The sequence below is a fragment of the Helianthus annuus genome, chromosome 17 (assembly GCF_002127325.2).
Source record: "Helianthus annuus cultivar XRQ/B chromosome 17, HanXRQr2.0-SUNRISE, whole genome shotgun sequence".
NCBI lineage: Eukaryota > Viridiplantae > Streptophyta > Magnoliopsida > Asterales > Asteraceae > Helianthus > Helianthus annuus.
In genome coordinates this window covers 10,825,652-10,849,542 of record NC_035449.2, presented here as the reverse complement: position 1 = coordinate 10,849,542, position 23,891 = coordinate 10,825,652, and the positions used below count along the sequence as shown (strand labels likewise).

At 38.4% G+C, this 23,891-nt stretch overlaps 1 protein-coding gene and 1 long non-coding RNA gene across 2 annotated transcripts; one reads left to right on the top strand and one right to left on the bottom strand.

The window, feature by feature from the left end:
* Window positions 1-13,537: 13,537 nt before the first annotated feature.
* On the bottom strand, window positions 13,538-14,023 carry LOC110921522. The gene has a single exon (XM_022165860.2). It carries the CDS (start codon window positions 14,010-14,012, stop codon window positions 13,626-13,628), a length of 387 nt encoding a protein of 128 aa, XP_022021552.1. The 5' UTR covers window positions 14,013-14,023; the 3' UTR covers window positions 13,538-13,625.
* A 3,486-nt stretch (window positions 14,024-17,509) lies between these two features.
* Window positions 17,510-18,687, top strand: LOC110922330. Its single transcript, XR_004886130.1, has 3 exons — window positions 17,510-17,882; window positions 18,126-18,447; window positions 18,546-18,687. It is a non-coding gene; the product is annotated as an uncharacterized LOC110922330 (long non-coding RNA).
* The last annotated feature ends 5,204 nt before the right edge of the window (window positions 18,688-23,891 follow it).

Genomic DNA, 23,891 nt, shown 5'->3' with positions numbered 1-23,891 from the left:
GCCATGATCAATATGTGTTAGTAACGTGTTAACTTGTATGAAACAAACGTGTATTATTTAAGTCAAGACCTGACTTGTATGGTAACCCTGCTAGGACGTGGTTGACCAACCCTAGTTCAAGAACCCTCTTCTTTTGTGTATCTGCCGAGCAACCCAAGGTGAGTTCACACAGCCAAGGCATGGGGTTCCCGGGTGAGAATGGGATTTGTTGAATTACTGTACATACTCAGCTGATAGAACCTAACGATACGATGACTAGACTAGTAACACTTATTGAACTGATCTTCGCACACCTGCCAAGGGTTGGCCGCGATATTATGACTGTCTTCGCACACCTGCCTTAGGAAGGCCGCGAACTGAACTTACTAATCTTCGCATACCTGCCTGGGAGGCCGCGATACAAATAAACCTAGTCTAGAATACTTGGGAAGAACATCCCCTAATCTTCGCATACCTGCCTGGGAGGCCGCGATGGGAAACTAATACGATACATGACATAACGAACGAACATACTACTACTCACACTATACTATTACTGAACTTTAACTGTGAACTCGCTCAACTAGTTGTTGACTCTCTGCTGCATGCCTTGCAGGACCTTAGGTACTTACGGAGCTTGCACAAGGAGGAGCAGGTCGTTGTGGACAAGGATTAGTGAATGCTTGCTAAACATTTATGACATTTTAAACTGTTAACTATGTTGGGTTTAATTACATGCTTCCGCTACTTAAACAAAGTTTGGTTTTGAACATCAATCATGTCGTGATGAAATACATTATCTATTTTTATTATTAAATGCTGTGTTCGATATGATTGATGGCTTGATCCTGGTCAGTCACGCTCCCAAGCGGTGGTATTCCGCAGGTGGATTTTGGGGGTGTGACAGTTAACATTAAGATAAGCATCCTATAACAATTATCGGTATTGTTGTCCACTTAAGCTCAAGTTATCAGATGTAATCATGGCGAGGGGATACGTTAAGGTATAATTTATACTTACCGACCGGTGTTCATCCACATCACGACACATTCCCGTATCAAGGTATGCACGAGGGTTCATCTTACCGGTGAGTATACCGATTATCATCTGTTTGACCGTATATGATGTGAGATTCTCACTTATTTTGATTTGAAAATAAGCCCTATGTGATAGAATCACTTATTGATGAGGAACTTGATTTTCATATGCATGAGGGCACAGGAGCAAGTCCGTGAACAGGTCAGTACTTCCGTACAGCAGAGAGACGAACTTGACTCCCGGATAAATGTGATATTTTATCACTTATTTGTTTGGACATGTGATTGTTTATCACTTATTGAGGTCAAATGCATTATATACACGTATGTATGGTATCATGGAAGATCTAGACTTGCGTCCCCGTTATTTTTCGGTAAAAGAAACGACCATGATACCCAGATGATAAGCAGCATAAAGACCGAATATCTCAGAACCTCGGCAATCTATCAAACGAAATTTCGGTACTAAGACCATATGCCAATGAATGGTTCCCACCTGGTCTTCAGCCGATTAAGATTTATATCACCCTGCACACTTTAAAATGATTGTGAGCCTACCGATACATCTTATATAGAGCTGCTTATCGTTTTTCATTTAAGATTTAAAGAGGTTTGGATAGACCACTGATGTACTATCATTTTCTCTTTTGCTCGCCAGGAAACTCATTTTTGTTTTTCTATTGTTTTTGTGTTTTTGAAATTTTTCAATGTTTTTGGATTTTCAGATTTTTTTTTTTTTGGATTTACTCCCCCTAAAATCAATAAACTAAGACAAATTTAAAACACAAAGGTATTTACAAAAATGATTTTCCGATGTTGGTTTACTCTTGCTTGACCTTAATGTCGTTTACCAATAATAAAAAGTCAAATCTTGATTTGTCAAACGCTTTGGTAAATAGGTCGGCACGTTGGTCATCGGTGTGGACCTTAACAACATCGATTAGCCTTTTATCAAAGCAATCACGTATGAAGTGATATTTGATATCGATGTGTTTGGTCTTTGAGTGCTGCACAGGATTTCTAGTGATCTGTAATGCAGCAGAATTATCAACGTAAATAGGAGTAGTTAGGAATTCAAAACCGTAGTCGCGCATCTGTTGTTGGATCCATAGAACCTGGGAGCAGCAACTAGACGCAGCAATGTATTCCGCTTCACATGTAGACGTAGCGACACACGTTTGCTTCTTGCACTGCCACGTGACTAGGCGATTTCCTAAAAACTGACATCCAGCCGTTGTAGATTTGCCGTCGATTTTGCATCCGCCAAAATCAGAATCACTGAAAGCGACCAATTCAAAGTTATTATCCCTAGGGTACCATAGACCGGTGTCAGGGTAACCCTTCAAATAACGAAAAATCCTTTTGACAGCTGCAAGATGTGAGGCCTTCGGGTTGACTTGATATCTGGCAAGCAGGCACGTTGGGTACATTATGTCTGGCCTTGATGCTGTGAGGTACATAAGAGATCCGATCATTGCGCGGTAATATGATGGGTTAACAGCTTCACCCTTCAAGTCTGGAGTAATTCCGTGATTTTGTGGCAATGGGGTACCAATGGGCGTTGCATCAGACATCTGAAACCGGCTCAAGATGTCACCAACATATTTAGTCTGATGGATGAATATCCCAGACTCAGTTTGCTGCACTTGTAGGCCCAAGAAGAAGGTCATTTCCCCCATAGCACTCATCTCGAATTTATCCTGCATAATGCGCTCGAAATTCCTACACAAGACATCATTAGTAGAACCAAAAATAATATCATCAACGTATACCTGTACCAGAAGAAGATCTCCATCTTGTTCTTTGATGAAAAGAGTACAGTCGATAAGACCCCTTCGAAAACCATTCTCCAGCAGGTAATTAGATAAGGTTGCATACCAAGCTCGCGGTGCTTGATGTAGACCATAGAGAGCTTTGTTGAGCAACCAAACCCGATCGGGATGGATAGGATCTTCAAAACCTGGAGGCTGTTCGACGTACACCTCTTCTTCAACCACACCATGTAAGAATGCACTTTTGACGTCCATCTGGTAAACCTTGAATCCTTTGAATGAGGCATAAGCCAGAAAGATCCGAATTGCTTCCAGACGTGCAACAGGTGCATAGACTTCGTTGTAGTCGATTCCTTCTATCTGACGAAAACCTTGAACGACTAAACGTGCTTTGTTCCGGATAACAACTCCGCGGTCATCCTTTTTGCATTTAAACACCCAACGGGTACCAATCTTCTTGTAGCCAGCAGGTTTCTCTACGAGTTTCCAGACACCAAGCTTCTGGAATTGTTGCAGTTCTTCCTGCATTGCTTCAACCCAAGAGTTATCTTTCATGGCTTCTTTCCAAGTTCTTGGCTCTTCCTGTGAAAAATAACACGCGAAAGACCAATCGTTTTGTTGCCCGGATTCTCGAATAGCTGCATACAGGCCTGCATTGTTGTTGTTTCGCAACATGTTTCTTGTTTGAATGCCACTTTGCACATTTCCGATGATGTTTTGTTGAGGATGGGTATTATGAATCCTTGTCTCTGGATTATCTGGAACTGGAATATTTATACTCAGATTGTTGAAATTGAGATCAACAACTAAATCAATGCCTGGAATTGACGAAGAGGATGATGCAGTAGCTTCAGCTGTTCTATGGGCATCCACTGGAGGAGTACCCTCTGAAGTACCATGAACTGCTGTTGTTGGAGCTTCTTGATCTGCATCTAGAAATTCATCATCCTCTGAAGATCCGTTCAATTCGGTTGCATCATGAAAATCCTCATTGTCGAGAGTATTATTGTTCACCGAAGATGGTTCTTGATTGACAAGAATTGGACGCACCACCGGTGAAACTGTTGCATTGTCACTCTCGAAAAACATCCTTGCCGCAGCACTTTCTTCAACGGCTTCAACATTGATCGAATTGAAAAAGTCATCGTACTCAAACATCCAAGGCTGACCAAGACATTTGACTGGCAAAGTGTGCCTTTGTACTCTGACCTCAGACCATTCCTCGACCCTTTTAGTCTCTAGATTCCAGACTCGTAAGTTAGGGGTGGCATACCCAAGAAAGTATCCCTCAATTGCTTTTGCCCCAAACTTTCCATTAGGATCGATGATTGTACATGGAGCTCCAAATGGTTCAAGATAAGACAAATCTGGTTTCCGTTTGTTAAGAAGCTCAAAGCAGGTCTTGTTGTGCCTTTTTACTGTAAGGACTCGGTTCAATGTGTAACATGCAGAGGCCACAACTTCAGTCCAGAATGGAATGGGCAACTGCGACTCTACCAACATTGTCCTAGCAGTCTCGATCAATGTGCGGTTCTTACGTTCAGCGACGCCATTTTGTTGAGGAGTATAAGCTGCACTGAATTCGTGAAGAATACCTTTTGAGGTGCAAAACTCCGCCATGGCATGATTTTTAAATTCAGTACCATTGTCGCTACGTATCCGCCTAACCTTCAACTTATACAAATTCTCAATCTGAATGATCAAGTTTTTGATAATACCAAAGGTTTCACTCTTGTGTGCCATGAACGCCACCCAAGAAAATCTTGAATAGTCATCAGTTATCACCAGACAGTATTGATCATTCCGAATACTCTTGTGCTTGACAGGACCGAACAAATCCATGTGCAAACGTTCAAGAGGAACTGCCACCGTGTTGATCTTCTTAGTAGGATGACGTTTCTTCGTTTGTTTTCCTTTCTGGCACGAAACACAGACGTCTTGAAGATGGAAGTTTTTGAGAGGAACACCATTCACCAATTCATTTGATACCAAATGATTCATTTTGCGCAAGTGAATGTGACCCATTCGTCTGTGCCAAGAGATTGAGTCTTTTTCTGTGGCTTTGGAAACGAAACAAGTTGCTTGTGCAGACGTAGTAATAGCTTGGCTCATATCAAGGACGTACAAATCATTTATCCTTGGAGCTGACAAGAGAATCCATTCTTTTGGAATTTTGAAGCCGGGTTTCAGCACATAACATCCATTAGCATCAAAGTGTACTGAGAATTGCTTGTCACAAATTTGAGAAACACTAAGAAGATTGTGATCAAGTTGTTGCACAAAGTTGATCTTGTCAAAGCTGACAATCCCGTTGGATATCATTCCTTCACCCGTAATATAACCACCCTTATCTCCAGCAAATGCAACATAACCTCCTCTAATAGATTTGACGTCGTAGAGAAGCTTCATGTCGCCTGTCATGTGCCTGGATGCCCCACTATCAACAATCCAATGACTACTGATAGTTCCTCCTGGAACACCCCGCACATGAACTTAATTGATTAGTTGGAGATGGGGACCCAAGCCATTGTGGTCTTGGGTCTTCCATTTTCATCTACAATGATAACTTCCACCTTTTGATGATTTGGAAATTGTGATGGTCCCCCTGATTCAGTAACCGTTTTTGGTTTCCAAGTCTGTTTTGTTTTACCAGTGTTATTCTTTGAAATTTTAACTTCATGGTTGTCTGAAGTTTTTGAATTGTCTGGTTTTGCAGAAACAAATGTTTTGTTAACCACATCGGTTTTAATGGCTTTTTCAATTTTCTTGACTTGTTGACGTTTCTGTTTCTTTTCCCTTTCTTTTACTAGGCGGGGATCTTGTTTTACAGAAACAGTTTGCCTGCGGTCAGTTTGGTCACGGGGAACATCAACTTTTCCTTTTTGTTTATGAAGATATGGACAATTTCGAATTATATGTCCAATTGTTCCACACTCAAAACATGATCTTCGTTCAACAAACCCCGAAGTATCATGTGATCGTCTTGCCGATGATGATAAACTTTGTGATCCCGAGGTACTAGGTTTTGAACTACTTGGTTCATTTCTTTTCTGTACATTTGCTTTCTTAACAAAATCTAAGTTAGATTTGTTTTCAAATGTTTCGATTTTGTCTGTTCCCGTCGATTTCACAAAGTTTACATTTTTGTTCTTCTTTTGATTCGGCTTCTTTTGAGCTTGAGCCGGTGATTTTCCTTTTGGCTTGGTGTGATTTTGCTGTTTTTGCACTGTTGGTAATTTCTTATTGCCATATTGTTTTCGAATTTCGGCCTTTGGAATAGGAGGGCACTGTGTAACTGTAACACGTGGTCCTGTCTTTCCTAAAAACTTACTTGTCGAATTTTCAAAGACTTTACTTGTTAAAGATTGATTAACATTCTTAATAGGAAAATCTTTGTCAGAGTAGATTTTATCATCACCAACAAGAGTGTACAGCAAGTTCACACTCTCCGACTCTTTTGCAGACGAGGACTCGATTGCAACAGTCTTAGCGGGTTTTGCAGGAGGATCACATAGGATGTAATTCTCGAGAGGTATGTCCTCAACTTTGACCACCGCATCAGACTTTGCTGGGACAGCATCATCAGATTCATCATCAGAAGAATCAGCATCCTCAGTAATGACTGGAGGATCCTGATTCAGTTCAGCAGAAGACACACATGTATCTGCTGATACATCTGAATCTGATGATACTTCTTTCTTGTATCCGAGCCCTGTAGCAAACTCCTTTACATCTAGAGGAACAGATGGTTCAAAGAACACTCTATCCTCCTCGTCAGGCATTGCATCATAATTGTGTCTCACTGGTGGTGGACATTTCTTGTAACCTATGCATGTGACATCCCGTTTCTCTTTCTGAACGTCAATGATGTGATCCAACACATAGCTAGAGCTCAAATAACTGTCTAGCTTAAGTTGGATCGCCTCACTTTCGGTTTTCACACAAGCCATCTCTTTTTGCATAATCTCAAGGCGAGATATATACAAATTAATGTCAGTTTGTTTTCTGGAAACCATTTTAGTTAGCTCGGTTTTATCTTTCTTTAACTTTTCAATTACCGATTTAAACTCCTTTTCATGGTTTTCATAAAACATATTGGCTTCAATGCATTTTGAAAGATCCACGGTCAACTTTTGATTGTGGATGAATGTCACATCATACTTCTCTTGCAAAGCCTCGTGTTTGCTTTGCAATTCACACCACTTGGCATTCAAAGAAACATGTTTGTCTTGCAAGTCAAACAAACTAGCTTGTAAAGCATCATGTTTGCCTTGCAACTCAGACATGTTTGCCTCTAAATCAGCACATTTAACATGCAAACTATCACAATTATCACAATTAATAGCAGTGGGTTCATCGACACATACCTGACTTGATGAACTGTCGACATTAGCCATAAAGGCTGAATGGAGAGAAGACGAAGAATAAGCAGCTTGATCCACCAAGATAGATCTTCTTTGAGTTCCTGCTGCAGCTTCCTCCAAAAGCTCATCAATATCTGCATCGACTGACGCATTTGATGTCTCACCCACATGATCATCGCCTGAACTTGAGGATTCTTCATCTGAACTCCTGCTATATCCCGAAGAGTCTTCATCCTCAGAAGATTCACCACCATTGGCGGAAGATTCTCCACCACTGGTGTGAACTAAATCCTTTACAACCTTAGCAAAACATGCTGTTCCATCTGGAGCATCACCACTCAGTTGTATTGACCAATCACAACCTTCATCAACTTGAACCACAAGTGCCTGGTTGGCATTTGATGGTCCCGATTGGCTCTGGTTGTTAATAGGTACCAATGTACGCTCGTTGTTCCTCACTTGGTTCTGATTTGCCCTGTTGCCTTGACCTCTGAAGGGATTCTGGTTCCCATGTTGCGCTGGCCTTGTGCATTCCCTTTTAAAGTGACCCCGTTCACCACAATTGAAACACTTTACTGCCTGTTTATCGAACCCATACTTGGTGTCTTTCTTACTCTCCAAGCTGGTTCTGCCGGTTCTTTCCATGAAATCCTTTGCCCTTCTTACAGCACTAGCAAAGGCCCACTTGATGTCCATCAACTCCATCTCTTCCTTGTCAATCTGCTGATAGTCTTCTTGTGTCAGATTAATGTTGCCAATCTGACCTTCCACTAACCCACAGTACGCGCTCACTAAAGTGTTAAGCAGCTCCATGTGTTCCCTTGCTACTTCTACACTGACCTTAGAGAAGCTTGAAGTGTCGAGCCGAACTGTATTTGGTTTTGATTGCTGACCAGTAGATGATGTCCCTCCATAACATGCTTGTTGTTGAGCAGGAGGAGGTGATTGTAGTGGATTTCCATACATGTCTGTGGTGGGAGCCGGCTTAACAGGAACTTGTACTGGATTGCCATACATATCCGTGCTTATGACAAATGCCGTTTGAAGTGGAGCATGTGGACCGGTTCTTGCAGACGAAGAACTGGAAGTTCCATAATACATTTCTGGATTTTGTGGCACTGGAACTCTTTTTGCCTTTAAGGTTTCCTCCTGATCCTTGTTTTCTAAAAGGTGCACGAAGTCGTTGATGTTTGTAGTACCCAAAACTCCATTATACTTCAAGATTTCCAAGAAACTATTCCATTGGGGAGGCAATGCATCAGCAAACTTCTTCACCACCTCTGCTGTAGTTGTCACTACTCCAAAATTGTTCAACTCTGTAAGCAAGTGATAAAACCGGCTTGTCATATCTCCCAAAGACTCCTTATCCATACACGTGAAGCCATCGAATTCTTTCTTGAGTAGATCGTGTCGAAGTTGACGTGTTGCTTCATTACCTACCCCTCTGGTCTTTAACGCATCCCACAGTTTCTTCGTTGTCTTGAAACTGACAAACAGATGGTAAATATCTTTGCTTAACGCCTGAGTGAGAATGGCGTATGCTTTCTTTTCCAGATCATACGTCTTCTTTTGATCTTCAGGAAGATCGGCAAACGTGCCGGCAGATGAAGCGGCAACCTCTATTGTTTGATCGAAATCTGTGGTGAAACGTAACCACAATTCTGTATTTTGCCCTAGCACGTAAGTGTAGAACCTATCAACCCATCCCGGATATTCGTTTAAGTGCATCAACTTTGGAGGTCGATTCAAACTTCCGGTTTCGCTTTCGCTCAATAAGATACTTTGAATGCTCGGAGTTTGATTTGATACTAATGCCCATTGACCTGTCGATATGGCATTTGCTTGCGAAGATGTCGACACCGGAGATTCGGCCCATGAGGGAGATAGACTTGTATTTGTGTACTTTCCACTATCTGGAGCCGATGTACCCCACCATGAGGGAGTTGAACTTGTACTTGTGTATTTTCCACTATCTGGAGCCGGAGTTCCCCACCAACTTGGGTTCATGTTTGATAAGAAAAATGAATTCTATGTTAATATCTCGAATGATAACAGCCAGCCGAAGGATCCCTGATCGAAAGACAAGATAAACACAAACTTGTTAAATCTAAACAGACTAAGATCGAAGGATCAATACTTGTTCGAAGGATCAACAGTGTTCGAAAGATCACTGTTGAATTTCGAACAAGGATTTCGAAAGATTCTCCAATTGAAAGATCCTTATCTTTCGAATATATATCCTTCGAAAAGATTCCCTGGATCGAAGGATAAGTCTCAGACTTCGAAGGATGTTCGAAAGATGATTATCTATCGAACTTCCTTTGATCGAAAGATGATCTTTCGACCTCGAAGGATATCCTTCGATCTCTACTGACACAGCTGATACAAAAAGTGACAGGTTGGTGAAAAGGTGATGGGTTGGTAGAAATCTTTCAGCAGAAAGGTATGTTCAGACCATACCTTTTTACCAAAACAAGATTTGACCAATAAAATATTACTTAAAATGAAAGGATCTTATCCAGAAACCGGTCACCGGAGTAAGCCGGAATTTGGCCGGAAATGACCAAACTTCTTAAAAACAAATTTTTAAGTTACCCAACCCGTCCTTTAACACACCCGGTTAGTTTAGAACACGTTTTTACGTCAAGAGATGCGAGAAAAACACTAAAAACGGGTGCTAAACCATGTGAGTTTTTGTTCAAACACTCCAAAGTCTTGTATAAACTCGGTTTTTAACAAGGAAAAGAGCCACGGCTCTGATACCACTTGTAGGTCCCTCGGAGGATGAGGTTAAACCTTATCCTTGTTATGTTTAACACACTAGCAAGTGCGGAATCCAAGCTAGAGTGCAAACCGGTAGTTTATATGAGAACACAAGCTACAAAGAGAAAGGTAGACACACGAGATATCAAAGTTTTCTCTTGTATTTCAGTGGACACGGTTACAGCCCTTGACCAAACTGAAAATACGCTCTCTACAAGACTGAGTTCACTCACACACACTCTTGCACTGACTGTCTTCTCTCTACTTATGAAGTGAACACATTACATGAGTATATATACTCATGATAGATCGTCTGGTCGAAGGATCAGATAGACTGATCGAAGGATCAGATAGACTAGACTGATCGAAAGATCATCTATCGATCTGAAACCTATCGAAGGATAAATATACCTCGAAGGATGATATCCTTCGAGGTCCATCAACATCCATCGAAGGCTTATCCTTCGAGCTCATCGAAGGATCTAAACAATCCTTCGATGACTCATCCTTCGATGACTCATCCTTCGACAACTCATCCTTCGACACAGACATATCACAATCAGGTTCTAACTGTTTGGCCAAGTCAAACCAGGAGGATGGTTGACTTGGTCAAACTTACAGGACTAACAAAGGACATCATTTTATATCAGACAGAATACAGACAAAGTACAGACACAAGTGCACCAACAGGCACCTACCATGACACGTTAACTGAATAAAGGTCCATCAGGTAAAAGAACTGCTAGTGTTGGACCAGCGTTCATCTCTTTTAAACCAGTTAATGATGAAATGCTCCCCAAAACAGGAGACCTTGAGAGCAAAAGCATATAATGATTACCCTTTGGTTCACATTACCTCCTTGAGTGGGTTAACTAGCTAAATGTTTAGCTATCTATCTCAAGAGTCTTGAAGCAGATGTTGATGATGTAAACACTTAAGCCTACTAAGCTGTTTGTTTAGCTCTTAATAAAGCTCTTAATGGTTTAGACATCTTACTGGTTCAGCACTTAATGGTTCAGACTGTTTGTTTCGGAAGCAGATGTCTCAATGATTCAGACATTTGTCTCTTAAGCATTATACTGAGTCATCTGAATTGGTCAGGCTTTTACTAGTTTAACACTTACCCATTCAAGAGTGTTGTTCCTGGTACTAATTAAGCACTTCTAACCAAAGATTTAAGGCCTCCTTCCACTGGCCTTCGGCTTCTTGCTTGAAACGCGTGTAATCCGCGTTCAAGCTCAACAATCTACCGGTTTTAGCAATTGTAGTTTTTTTAATTGAGAATAGATATTTGTTTGAGCAATGGAGAACCCACAATCGCACATGTGTGCGAGAACCAACATGTCACAATCATTTCATTTATCTTATTACTTTTTATTATCTAATTATAATACATGACAATCTTAAAGTATCAAATATGACTTTATAGATTCGTTATTTATTCTGTTTCATTACAAGACCATATGGTGTGGACGTGGATTTGTGACATTTAGGCCACTCCATGCCGCACACACCACACCGCATATGGCATTGTTAGTGGAGTTGTGTAGTGGGCGGGAGGAATTCCATCGGTGTGCAAGGGCAATTGGGTGCGACATGGCATGCTTTGATTGGATGTGGTAAGTAGCCGTTGCCCCAAACCGCTAGTTAAAAAAATTACTCCCCTTAATACACCACTTCTCAACCCACATATCACTTCTTCTATTTTACATGTCAAAACACCCTACCAAAAAACACTTGGAAATGCCAGTTATTCCATGGAGCGTAGAAGAGGACATTGTGTTATGCGAATCGTGGGTCGTGGAGGTGACCAACCACGAGGCTTCGTTACCCCCGTCTCCGTTTTGGGATCGAGTTTACCATGAATTTTGTATACGTAGGGGTGAGGCCATCCGAACAGTGCACACACTTTGTTCACGTTTTCGGATGATTCATATGGGTAGTGTGAGATTTTAGGTGATTGTCAATAGTGTGGACAACGACGATGGTGAGCTAAACGAAGGGTACATCATCCAAATCGCTTGCGTCGAGTACCATAACAGGTACGGTGGTGACTTCAAAAACTATGCGGCGTGGCAAATAATACGTTTTCTTGGTTAATGTTTTATTTTTTAAGTTATGTGACGTTATTTGTTTAATTATTAAGGTAGGGTTCGGCGGGCGGTGTCAGGTGGTGGGTTGTGGTGTAGAAGAGAGAGGGAGATCATGTAGAGAGAGAGTAAAAACTTTATTCATTATGTGTGTGTATATATATATTAATACTTTATATTTAAATATAAATTACCAAAGTACCCTTATTTTATACTTGAAATTACCAAATACCCTTTTAGTTAACATACAATATGTATGGAGTTAAGGCCTTGGAGCAAATTGGCGACAAAACCAAAACATGAGGGAGGAAAATGTTTGTTTTTAAATGATTGGGCAAAACCATTAAAATGACAAAACCACAGGGAGCAAAACGGAAGTTTACTCATCCGGTAATGCCGGTTCATACCGGTGTACCGGTTTAATCCCATGTTAAAATTTTGTGCTTAAATTAGTGATGATAGTGAATTTCATTATGTTAATCGATGATGAACTTAATGCATTCAACACTTCAATGCCATAAACCTATTGTAATCTTTTATTTAATAAAACTTGTTGAAAAAATGATTTTTTTTTTATTATGGAACAATGTAGTTTTTGATTATTTTTTGACTTGAAATTGTATTTTTTATGGAATTATAAGGTTAAATGTCCCGCTAGCGATATGCGCATATAATGTATATGTGTGGGCCCTCGGGGGCAAAAGTGAAAGTGCACTAATTTTAACGTTATTTTACTAATTTCGTGAAAATAACGTTAAAAAGCGAGTGACGGTTAATCATGCATCATGTGGTGGTGTTGATAGACGAAAGACAAGGGGGTACATACACCAATCGGCTTTTCTCCCAATTGCTGAGTGGTTTGTGCCTTATGTCCAAAGCTTGATGCAAAACTACTATGGAACCGGGGGTCTCACTGGAAGCATTCTCTCTATTCCTACGGGATAGAGGTAAAGTTGTCTACATCTTACCCTCCTCAAACCCTACCTTAGTTTTGCTATTGGTGGGATTTACTGAGTATGATGATGATGATGGAATTATAAGGTTAACTAGTCAACCTGGTTGAACCGTCCGTACAACATGATATAACCAGTTGAACCGTTTCTAAGTCCAACCAGATACAGTTAAAAAAATGAATTCTCCCAAGAACTTGCATATCATATTATTTTCTTTAAGGACTCACAAGAATTTGTTCCAATCAATTATAGTTTCAACTCCTAATTCTCTCCTCTGGGAAATGGTTCATACCAAACACATAATTTGTTACAATAATAGATCTGATGAATTTGGTTATAGATAATATATGGTTCATCTTTTCAATAAATCATTACTGTTTGTGTCCATTATCTTGCATCATTATCATTTTGGCCTTTTGATATTAGTATGCTTAAAACACATATCTTTGGTTTCATAAATGATATTTATTCTAGTTGACGAGTATAACTTACGGAGGGACCCTCTCCCACCTCTACAAGTAACGAGTGTCGTCTACTTGAGCAAGGGCGGCTCAATCTTTTTGGGAGCCCAACGAGAAATGATGTGTTTGACTGTCGATTTTAATTAAATTTTCAAGGACAGATAACAAACAATGGTAGCATACATATAAGGTTTGCTTTCATTCATTCATTCATCAGATTTACTTTGTTCTTCAGAAGAGGGAAACACTTGCAAAACCAACTCAACCAATTCTTCAACACTTTCTTCTAGTCGTGCCTCAAGATTCTCAATCAAGGGGTAAATTTCGACAGACGAAGACGGTCTAATGTTGACGATGTTAATGATCTCAGACTTTGTAAGCTTGTATGGTTTACATTTAGCCGCAAACTCAGTAATGCTCTCTTTTGTTTGACTAGAAGCTGCCGTGTGCTCCAGGTAGTCGTAAACCTTGAATTCTGAAGGTGCTACCGAAGCAAGAACCCGTGTGGGGTCTTTTGCAGCCCCTCTAGATCGTAAAAAATCAAGCACTTCAAAATTCGTAAGCGGGCCTGCATTTTCCTTCAGAATCTTCATCTCTAGACACAAGAAATCTGTGTTCAAAGCATACAATTCGTTAGTCTGCAACCGAAGGCCAAATATTGAACCATAAACACCTTAAAGTGACTGCGAGAATCCTTAGTAATTGTAACAAATTAATCTTAATCCAATAATCTACTTCTCACTTTTGAAAAAAAATGACATTGATAGGAGTAAAAACCTCAAATCACTGGATCAAAACAAACGATAAAAAAGGATAGTTCTACGACTTATTTTTTTTCTCATACATCAGTTCAACAAGTCAAAGTTGCTATCTTATACATCAGGTCATTTGAATTTGTATCCAAATTAAGGTTGTTCACGAGCGGAGCGGCTCATTTAAAACCGAGCCTCAAATCAAACGAGCATTTTCCGAGCAGTGAATATTCCGAGTGAGCGTTGAGCGAACTTCGAGTGATTTTCACAACTGTGTTGCCCGATTTAAATTTGCGGAGAGAGATAGTGAAAATGTTGGGTTTCAAGTTTTTATGTCTTTAAAAACAGGCACATTTCATGTCATGATATTTTTCCTATGAATAACAATGTTGTGGCCGATGAGGCGATGATCATATTGCACGAACAATGACGTTGAGAGTAGGAGACGATCGACTTAGGGTAACAACATGAGACATTGAGGCGATGAGCAAACTGACGTTTAGTGGTTTAGGGTTTAACTTTTAGATTTGGTGTTAATTTTTTATTGGCGTGATTGGGCTAGTATGTATAAATATAGTTGTAAATTTGTATATAGTGGACCCTTATAGGGTCTGGGGAGGGTGGGATGTAGACAGACCTTGCCTCTATCCCTAGGGACGCAAAAAGATTATATAAATTTTTATATGTATCCCATAGGTTTTTAGCATCCCATATCCAAAATATAGTTATAGCTAAGTACAAGCCAAAAAACCTATTGTCCAATACTTTCATGCATAAAAACGACATAAAAACACCCAAAATACATTAGGCGCGCGCCTCAGACCTCAAAAAACTCAAAAAATGTGCTTTTCTTACGCTTTGTGGAAAAAGCGCGCCTTAGTGCGCCTAGGCCTCAGGCGCGCTTTTTAAAACCTAGAGTGGACCAAAATCCAATAGAGTGGTATATAATAAAACTATAAATTTAATTTATGTTTATGTGTATATATAGGTGTGCGTGTAGATATGTATGTATAATTTATATTTGTGTATATACGTGTTTATATATGTATGTGTATATGTATGTATTTGCATACTGATTAAAAATAATAATTCGAGTCGAACCAAGCGGACCTTTGCTCATGCTTGGCTCATTTACAAACCGAACCGGGCAGAGCGGCTCGTTTATAACCTAGCCTCAAATCGAACGAGCAATTTCCGAGCGACCGACTAGCGGTTTGGACCCTTTTTCTATCGTTTGTTTGATCCAGTAATTTGGGGTTTTTACTCCTATCAGACATGTTTGGTAATTGGTATCTAAATATAACTTTTGTGATAGACAATAACTGCATCAATTATCAATGTCAACAATATTATTGCAATTTTTTACAGTCTTAATACAACTAACACGCAGAATTTTTGTTCCTTAATCAAATACCAAATCCTATTTCGGATATATCCCAAATATTATAAATAACCGCAGTGAAAACATAATTCACAAATAAATTAAATGATTGATATTTGGTTTGTAAAATTCAGATTTACTTACTTGGGAGACTCCTGGGAGAATTGGTAGAGGCGGCGAATTGATCAAATCGGCAGAGGTAGAAAGAAAGGGCTGCTGAATGACGGCGGGCCGGAAACTGAAATTCTCAGATAGGGCTGAGGGCACATGGGTAATATAGTAATTTTAATAGTTATGCTTTTTTTAGCGTGTGTTTTGTTTAAAGTATGTTTAAAAATATTTCTTCATAAAAAGAGAACGAGATAATATATGTTAAATAATTTAAGAGGGTGTCAATGGATGGTGGTCTATTGGTAAAGGTAATGTCTTTAAATACCTTGGAGGGAGAGAGGTCTTCGGTTCACGACAAGAGTAAAAAAATTTGCCATTCAAAAATATAATAATAATTAAAGAGGTTGGTTACGGTATAAAGAGTAGGATCAAGTACAAACCACATTTCATATACAATAATTGAATTCCCTATAATTATTCATAAAAAATGCTGCTGAAATCAATTATCTTGATTAATTTTTATGTGCTAATATGATTCAAAAAATGTTACTTTTATGTATGTATTGTTTTAGTATGTGTTAATTTAACTTTTAGAGTTAAATGTCATTTTAGTCCTTGTGGTTTGGGCCATTTTGCTAGTTTAGTCCAAATGTTTCATTTTTCGTATGTGGGTCTAAAAAGGTTTCACCATTGCCGTTTTCGTCCACTCGGTTAACTTCATCTATTTTTTTCGTTAACGAGAAGGGCAATTCGGTCATTTTATATGGCCGAATTGCCTTGGACCCTGCTCTCAGGGGCGCTGCCCCGGAAACCCCCCCCCCCTTTCGCGGCTCTGCCCAAATACTTGGAATTATAGCAACTCGAACAAGCGTGTACTCCCGCACCTCCTAACTTGTTCGACGTATATTATAATTCCCTTTGGTGACCAAGTTAATCCCGATTACACTAAAATATCTAACATCATATGCTTCATACCCTTCTCACACTGTATAACCTAAAAGATATATGTATATAACAAATAGGGTAGCCTCTCACATTGGCTAAAAGGAAATCATGTATAACCTACTTCTTGAAGGAAAAAACATGTGATATGAGAATGATATTTATTTCTATTAATTAATGTTTCAGTACAAATAACTACTTATTTATACTAAATAGAATTCGAACATGTAAAGGCTTGAATGTTGTGAATACAAATATTATAGAAAGCTTTGTTGATATTATAAAAAAAGCGTACACTAAGTTTTTCATTTGTATCCCGATTGGTCATTTTGCTACCTCTTTAAAATTTATAGTGTGATTTATCTAATACTAATAAAAGAATCCCTTTAATGCCACATGGCATTCTCTCATAAATAAGGATTTTATCAAAATGTTATGTGGCAATTTTTTATACTACATCACCCATAATAAATAATAATAATAACTAAATTAATTTAAAGACCATTCTCCACTTTAATAAATAATTTTTTATGCACCATCTCACTCAAAAAAAAATTGATATATCATAATGCTTGAGTTACTAAATTATATTATCTATATACTATATATAAGCATTTCCCATGTACAAATTTGTAATTTTGACAAACATACAAATTTAAAAGCATTATGTACAATAGAGAGAAGCCATTTTAAAGGGGCTAAAGTTGCAACTTTTCTAAAATTTTAAGACACCATAGGGGTGTTTTAGGAATTTGATCATGGAATAACCGTACATTAACTTCTCAGACAATTGAATCGTTTCTTATCCTGGAATTGAATATATAACCCTAATACCCAAATCACAGTTTCCTCTCATCTCTTCACCTTCATCACGACTGAATCCTCATAACCCTATATACCACCTTCAATTTGTCCTCTCAAATCCCCCTTACGTTCTCACTCCACCCTCTGCCGGCGACAGTGGTTCCAGGGGCTGTGGTATTGGTGGTCGTCAAAGGCAAACGGCTAGGGTTTGCCATGAAACACTGTAGTTATCGAATTACACACTCTATTTGCTGAAGATTTTTGATTGATTCTGTGTATTGTAGCAAGGATGTTGGTTACTTATTTTCATCTTTTTAGATTTCAACAAGTTTGTTCCTCATCAACACCTTGAATTGCATATATCGGTTCATCGTTTTATATGTTTGAAATTGAAACAAGTTCCTTTTCAATCGCAGGTTCTAGGTCTTGAAACTGAAATCAGAATGTTGAAATCGCTAGATCTTGAGTCGCTGGTAAGTGAATTGATTCGTTTCTGCATTTTTTTTGACATTTCATTTATTTTTGCACGTATATCTGTATGAAAATTGCAACAGTTCGATGATTGCATACATTTAGCTGGTCAACTGTGGAATCTATGTTGTTATTTTAGAAAACATTGGAATTCAATTCTTTGACTCTTGGTCTGTACAATCAATTTGAATTTGATGGTTTTTCACTGCCATGAAATGTAATTTATGTTCACCATTATCCTAAAGATAGGTGGAACCACGATTATAGAGACTATGGGCCGCCTGGAGTTGACCGGGTCATCGGTTCCTTGCCGTCTACCTTCTCGCCTAGGTACCCTGGTTATGACTCTAGAGGGTCGAGTTATCGAAGACGAAGCCCGTTGATACGTGAAACGAGTTTGAGTCATGATGATGATCAGTGGCACCCTTACAAAATTTATTTTTTCACCAGGTGCGAACAAATCAGTTTGTGCACCCGAGCCATATGATGTTGGGCGAATTTTGCAAGTTGATATTATATCAAATGCTCAAAAGTCAACTGTGACGACAGATTGTCCGATACAGCCCGGTTTGTTCTCTTTCCTTTTACTCATATTTTTTGTTGACTTTAGGCAGTGTCTTGTGTGATAACTGAATTTATTCGTTTTGATGACGTTTCTGTAACAGCTGTTGGATTAGAGAGTTATGTGGAGACGCTTTCTCGAAAAGGAAATTCTGAATTCAGTGTATGTTAAATTGTTAATCTATAAATTTATTTGGTAAAAAAGATGTTTGACTAATCCTTCGTGTACTTTACTCTTATAAATTGGTCTTTTCGAGTACGTTCTATATCTCTAATGAATCTAAATTCATCTTAAAAATATATCTTTGCATACAGCCACCTATACTTTTATTTAAATATAGGTAAGGGTTAGTAGTGTGGATACTATTGGTAAGGGTAACTTTGGGTCTGTTTGGCTGTGTAGATGTAGGGTTAGTAGTGTGGAGTTTTGCGTGTAAGACCCTGGTGAAAGGGGATGAGCTAGACGGTTCATAGAGAAGTTGAGATAATGCAACATTTGTCAGGGCATCCAGGGGTTGTGACGTTGAATGTGGTTTATGAAGATTCGGAATCTTTTCATTTGGTAATGGAGTTGTGTTCAGGGGGAAGGTAATATCCTGTTAACAACTTCAGGGAAGATTAAGCTTCCTGATTTTGGCTTGGCAATGAGGATCACCAACGGTACTATTTTCTTCTGTGTCTTGGTTATAAATAAATTAATTCTTTATTTTTTATATGCAGGAAGTTCACACAAGTGTTATGGTTTGTATATCTATTATATTGATTATATATCTGCTCAAACTTGTTTAAATTTGTTCCTCACAAGTTCCCTTAATTGGTTGACCGACAATGTGTCAACTTTTAGTAGACATAAGGTGCTTAGCTTACCTTGTATCTTACTGAACCCTTCTTTGACTTAATTTGACAACACTTGACGAATCAATGGGACAGAAGCTTTTACCAAGTCCTTCATGCTTCCAGATCCGCATCACCCTACTTAACCCCAAAGCCTAGATTCAAATCATCATGTTTCATTTGTGCACCCAAGTAAGTCTGCTCCATAAATAAAGTTATTATTTAATATCCAGTGTAGTTTTCCAACTTCCAAAGTAGGGGTGCTAAACGGGTTGTGTTCGCAGGTTGGCGAGTTCAACTCGACCCAAACCCGAAAATTTTACACGAACTTGAACCCGAAAATCGTATCATACATATAAACCCAAACACGAAGCGTTCAACCCGAATTTTTTTATTTTTTCTGAAATTGATATATTAAAATTAAAATTTACTTAAAAAACACAAATGTATATAATAATATCATAGTTAAATTACAAAATCTATGTTAATTTCTCTTTTTAAGTTACAATCATGGCATAAAATACTACCCCATTTAATTTATGACATAAAATATATTGTAAAAAATTATAATATAGTATAAATGTGTTAAACGGGTCAATCCGCCAACCCGACCAGGTTGACTCGAACCCGACCCGTTAACCTAAACGGGTTCGCGGGTTCAACCTGAAAATAACATGAAACCGTTTAGAGTAAACCTAAACCCGCGAATTTCGTGTTAGGATCGTGTCGAGTTTTCGGGTGGTGTTAGAAATTCACACCCCTATTCCAAAACAGATAGTTCAAAATGTTTTGGAGAGTGTAGCAAGTGCTAATCAATCCTGGACATATATACATGCTTAGTATTTGTTCAGTAGAATAATATCACTTAGTATTATCTGATACATATTGAAAGAAGTCGAAATTTAATATGGATTCATATTGTTTGATACTGCAGGTAGGCAAAACGAAAAGGTATAATAATGTTGGAAGAATTAAATTTTATGTGCAGTCCAAAGCGCTTTATAAAGTTTTCGGTTCCATATATCGTGTTGTTGGGTTGCATTTTCATAATCTGATTCTCTATGGTTTTTGTTTGAATGTATGGTCTTACATCTGACATTTTACATATAATGATATATGATTATATAATTGTTATATAGTATGTGTTAACCAATTCCAATGTGTATTGTTCACTCCGCCGCAACGCGCGGGTTTCCCACTAGTATGATATATAGATAAAAATATAAGAATTACTTTATCTCTTGCATATACCGATTTTACATATTAAAGATCAAGATTATATTCACCTCTATGACATACGATATAGGGTCATTATATTTTTTTAATATGTCTGTATTTAATATGAAAATCCTTTAAAATCAAAAGCCTTTTAATCATAGGTTTATTATTATCTATAACAAAACTATTATTACTAATATCCCCAATTTAATTATTCATGTATTATTATATTTACTTTATTTGATAATATAACACCTCATTAAGATTAACTACATATATAGATTAACCACATATATTTCTAAAACAAATGATTTAAAATATTAATTATTGATAAAGATGATAAAATAACAAATATACTAATAAAAAAGTCTCCTTAATATCACATGTCACTCTAATTCAACTTTTAATAAACATCCAATCTTATTTAACTTTTAAAGATTTCACCAAAATGCCATGTGACAATTTATCATTTTACCTCAATCATAATAAAATATAAGTAAATTAATATAAAGACTATTAAATGATTAAATTATATATATATATATATATATATATTAAAATAATCATATATTTATGATTATATCTCTTTAATATTCTTATTTCTTAATAATTAATATTAATTATCTACTTACATATACTTTAATATAATATCTCTACCTTAATAAATAAAAACATACTTATCTCAAAAAAGAGATGGGATAACAAAAAATATTATACATCCATCACTATTTAATGTAACCAAAAGTTTAAAACTCCATCATGTTTATAATTTGTTATTATCGTTTTCACAAATGTCAAACATATATATATATATATATATATATATATATATATATATATATATATATATAAACGGTCTATATATATATAATCTGATATCATGAACTAATTGTTGGTGCACTTGTGTCTGTACTTTGTCTGTATTCGGTCTGTATGTAAACGATGTCCTTGTCAGTTCTGTAAGTTGACAAAGTCAACCGTCCTCCTGGTTTGACTTAGTCAACAGTTGAAAGATGTACCGTGTCGAAGGATAAGAGGTCGAAGGATAATGTGGATCCTTCGACCTCATCGAAAGATATGGTTCGAATCATAGACCTCGAAAGATTATCTTTCGAGGTCCTTGATGATCTTTCGAATACTTGGTCTTCGATAGATGATCCTTCGGACCATCTATCAGATCCTTCGATCAGGCATGCTAGGCTGGGTATATATATACCCATGTAGTGTTGAGTTTTAGAGAGAGACAGATAGATGCACACAGAAAAGTCACACAGAGAGACACACAGCAGAGAGCATCCTGTCCGAAACACTCACACACTTTGAGAGTTTATAGAACATTTCTGTAAACATTGAGCTTGTAACCGAACCCTCATTGCATTAATACAAGTTGTGTTAATCGGTGAACTTGTGTGTTTGTTTCTCTACTTGCTACTAACTCGGTTTGCTTGCTAGCTGGGATTCCGCACTCGCTAGTAGGTTTGTATAACAAGGTTTAGGTTCGTTATCCTCCGTGAAAAAGGGACCTACAAGTGGTATCAGAGCTTTGGCTCTTTACCTTGTTTAAAACCGGGTTTTTACAAGTTTTGGTGTGTTGAAACACTTGGTTTTGCACCTGTTTTTACTTAGTTTCTTGCATTTTCTTTGAGTAAAAACGTGTCTAAACTAACCGGGAGTGTTTAAAGTGGGGTTGGGTAACTTAAAAACTTGTTTTTGAGTGTTTTGGTGATTTCCGGCATACTCCGGTAACTATTCCGGTCACCGGACTGTGTGGATAAGATTGTCCATATTTGGTAAACTTTCAGGTCATTTCAAAGTTGGTAGAAATCTGTGTCAGACCTTACCTCCTTTTGCCGAAAGTTGACTTACCAACCTGTCACCTTTTCACCAACCCATCACTTTGTGCCAGTGTGTCAGAACCTCTCGAAAGATATCCTTCGATCTCGAAAGACTATCTTTCGATCAAAGAAGGCTCGAAAGATTATTATCCTTCGACCCATCCTTCGAAGTCCGAAGCATATCTTTCGATAAAGGAATCTTTTCGAAAGACAGGTGTCCGAAAGATAAGGATTTAACTCGAAAGATAAGGATCTTTCAAAGGGGAATCCTTCGAGTTCTTGAATCTTTCGAAATCATTGTTCGAGATTCAACAGTGATCTTTCGAGCACTGTTGATCCTTCGAACAAGATTTGATCTTTCGAAGTGTGGTCTGTTTATTGCTAACAAGTTTCTGTTTTCGTTTGAGATCTTTCGAACTAGGGTCCTTCGACTGTGTGTGATCTTTCGGGTGCTCATCATCTTTCGTGACTTGGACATAGAATTTATTTTTCTTGTCAAAGATGAATCCGAGTTGGTGGGGAAATCCGGCTCCAGACAGTGGAAAATACATGAATACCAGTCAATCTCCATCATGGGCCGAATCTCCGGTATCTACATCCTCACAAACAAATGCCACTCCAGCTGGTCAATGGGCGTTTGTTTCAAATCAAACTCCGAGTATTCAAAGTCTTCTACTAAGCGAAAGTGAAACCGGAAGTTTGAACAGGCCTCCAAAGTTGATGCATCTTAATGAATATCCGGGATGGGTTGATCGTTTCCATACATACATTCTTGGTCAAAATACAGAGTTGTGGTTGCGGTTCACTACGGAATTCGATCAATCTATCGAGGTTGCTGCTTCTTCGACAGCTACATTTGCCGATCTTCCTGATGATCAAAAGAAGACGTATGACTTAGAAAAGAAAGCATACGCTATTCTCACTCAAGCACTGAGCAAGGATATTTATCATCAGTTCGTCAGTTTCAAGACTACGAAGAAGCTGTGGGATGCATTGAAGACAAGAGGAGTAGGTAATGAAGCCACACGTCAGCTACGACGAGATCTACTGAAGAAAGAATTCGATGGCTTCACATGTATGGATAAGGAGTCCTTGGGAGATATGACAAGCCGTTTCTATCACCTACTTACTGAGCTGACCAACTTTGAAGTCACAACGACTCCAACAGAGGTGGTAAAGAAGTTTGCCGATGCATTGCCTCCTCAATGGAATAACTTCCTGGAAATCTTGAAGTACAACGGAACGTTGAAAACTACAAATATCAACGATTTCGTGCAGCTTCTGGAGAACAAGGATCAGGAAGAAACGTTGAAGGCAAAGAGAGTTGCAGTGCCACAGAATCCAGAGATGTATTATGGCACCTCCACTTCTTCATCTGCAAAAGCCGGTTCACATGCTCCACTTCAAACGGCGTTTGTCACAAGCACGGATATGTATGGCAATCCAGTGCAAGTTCCTGTAAAGCCGCCTCCAACCACAGATCTGTATGGAAATCCAATACAACCACCTCCTCCTCCTCCTGCTCAACAACCACAATATGCGTGTTATGGAGGAACATCATCT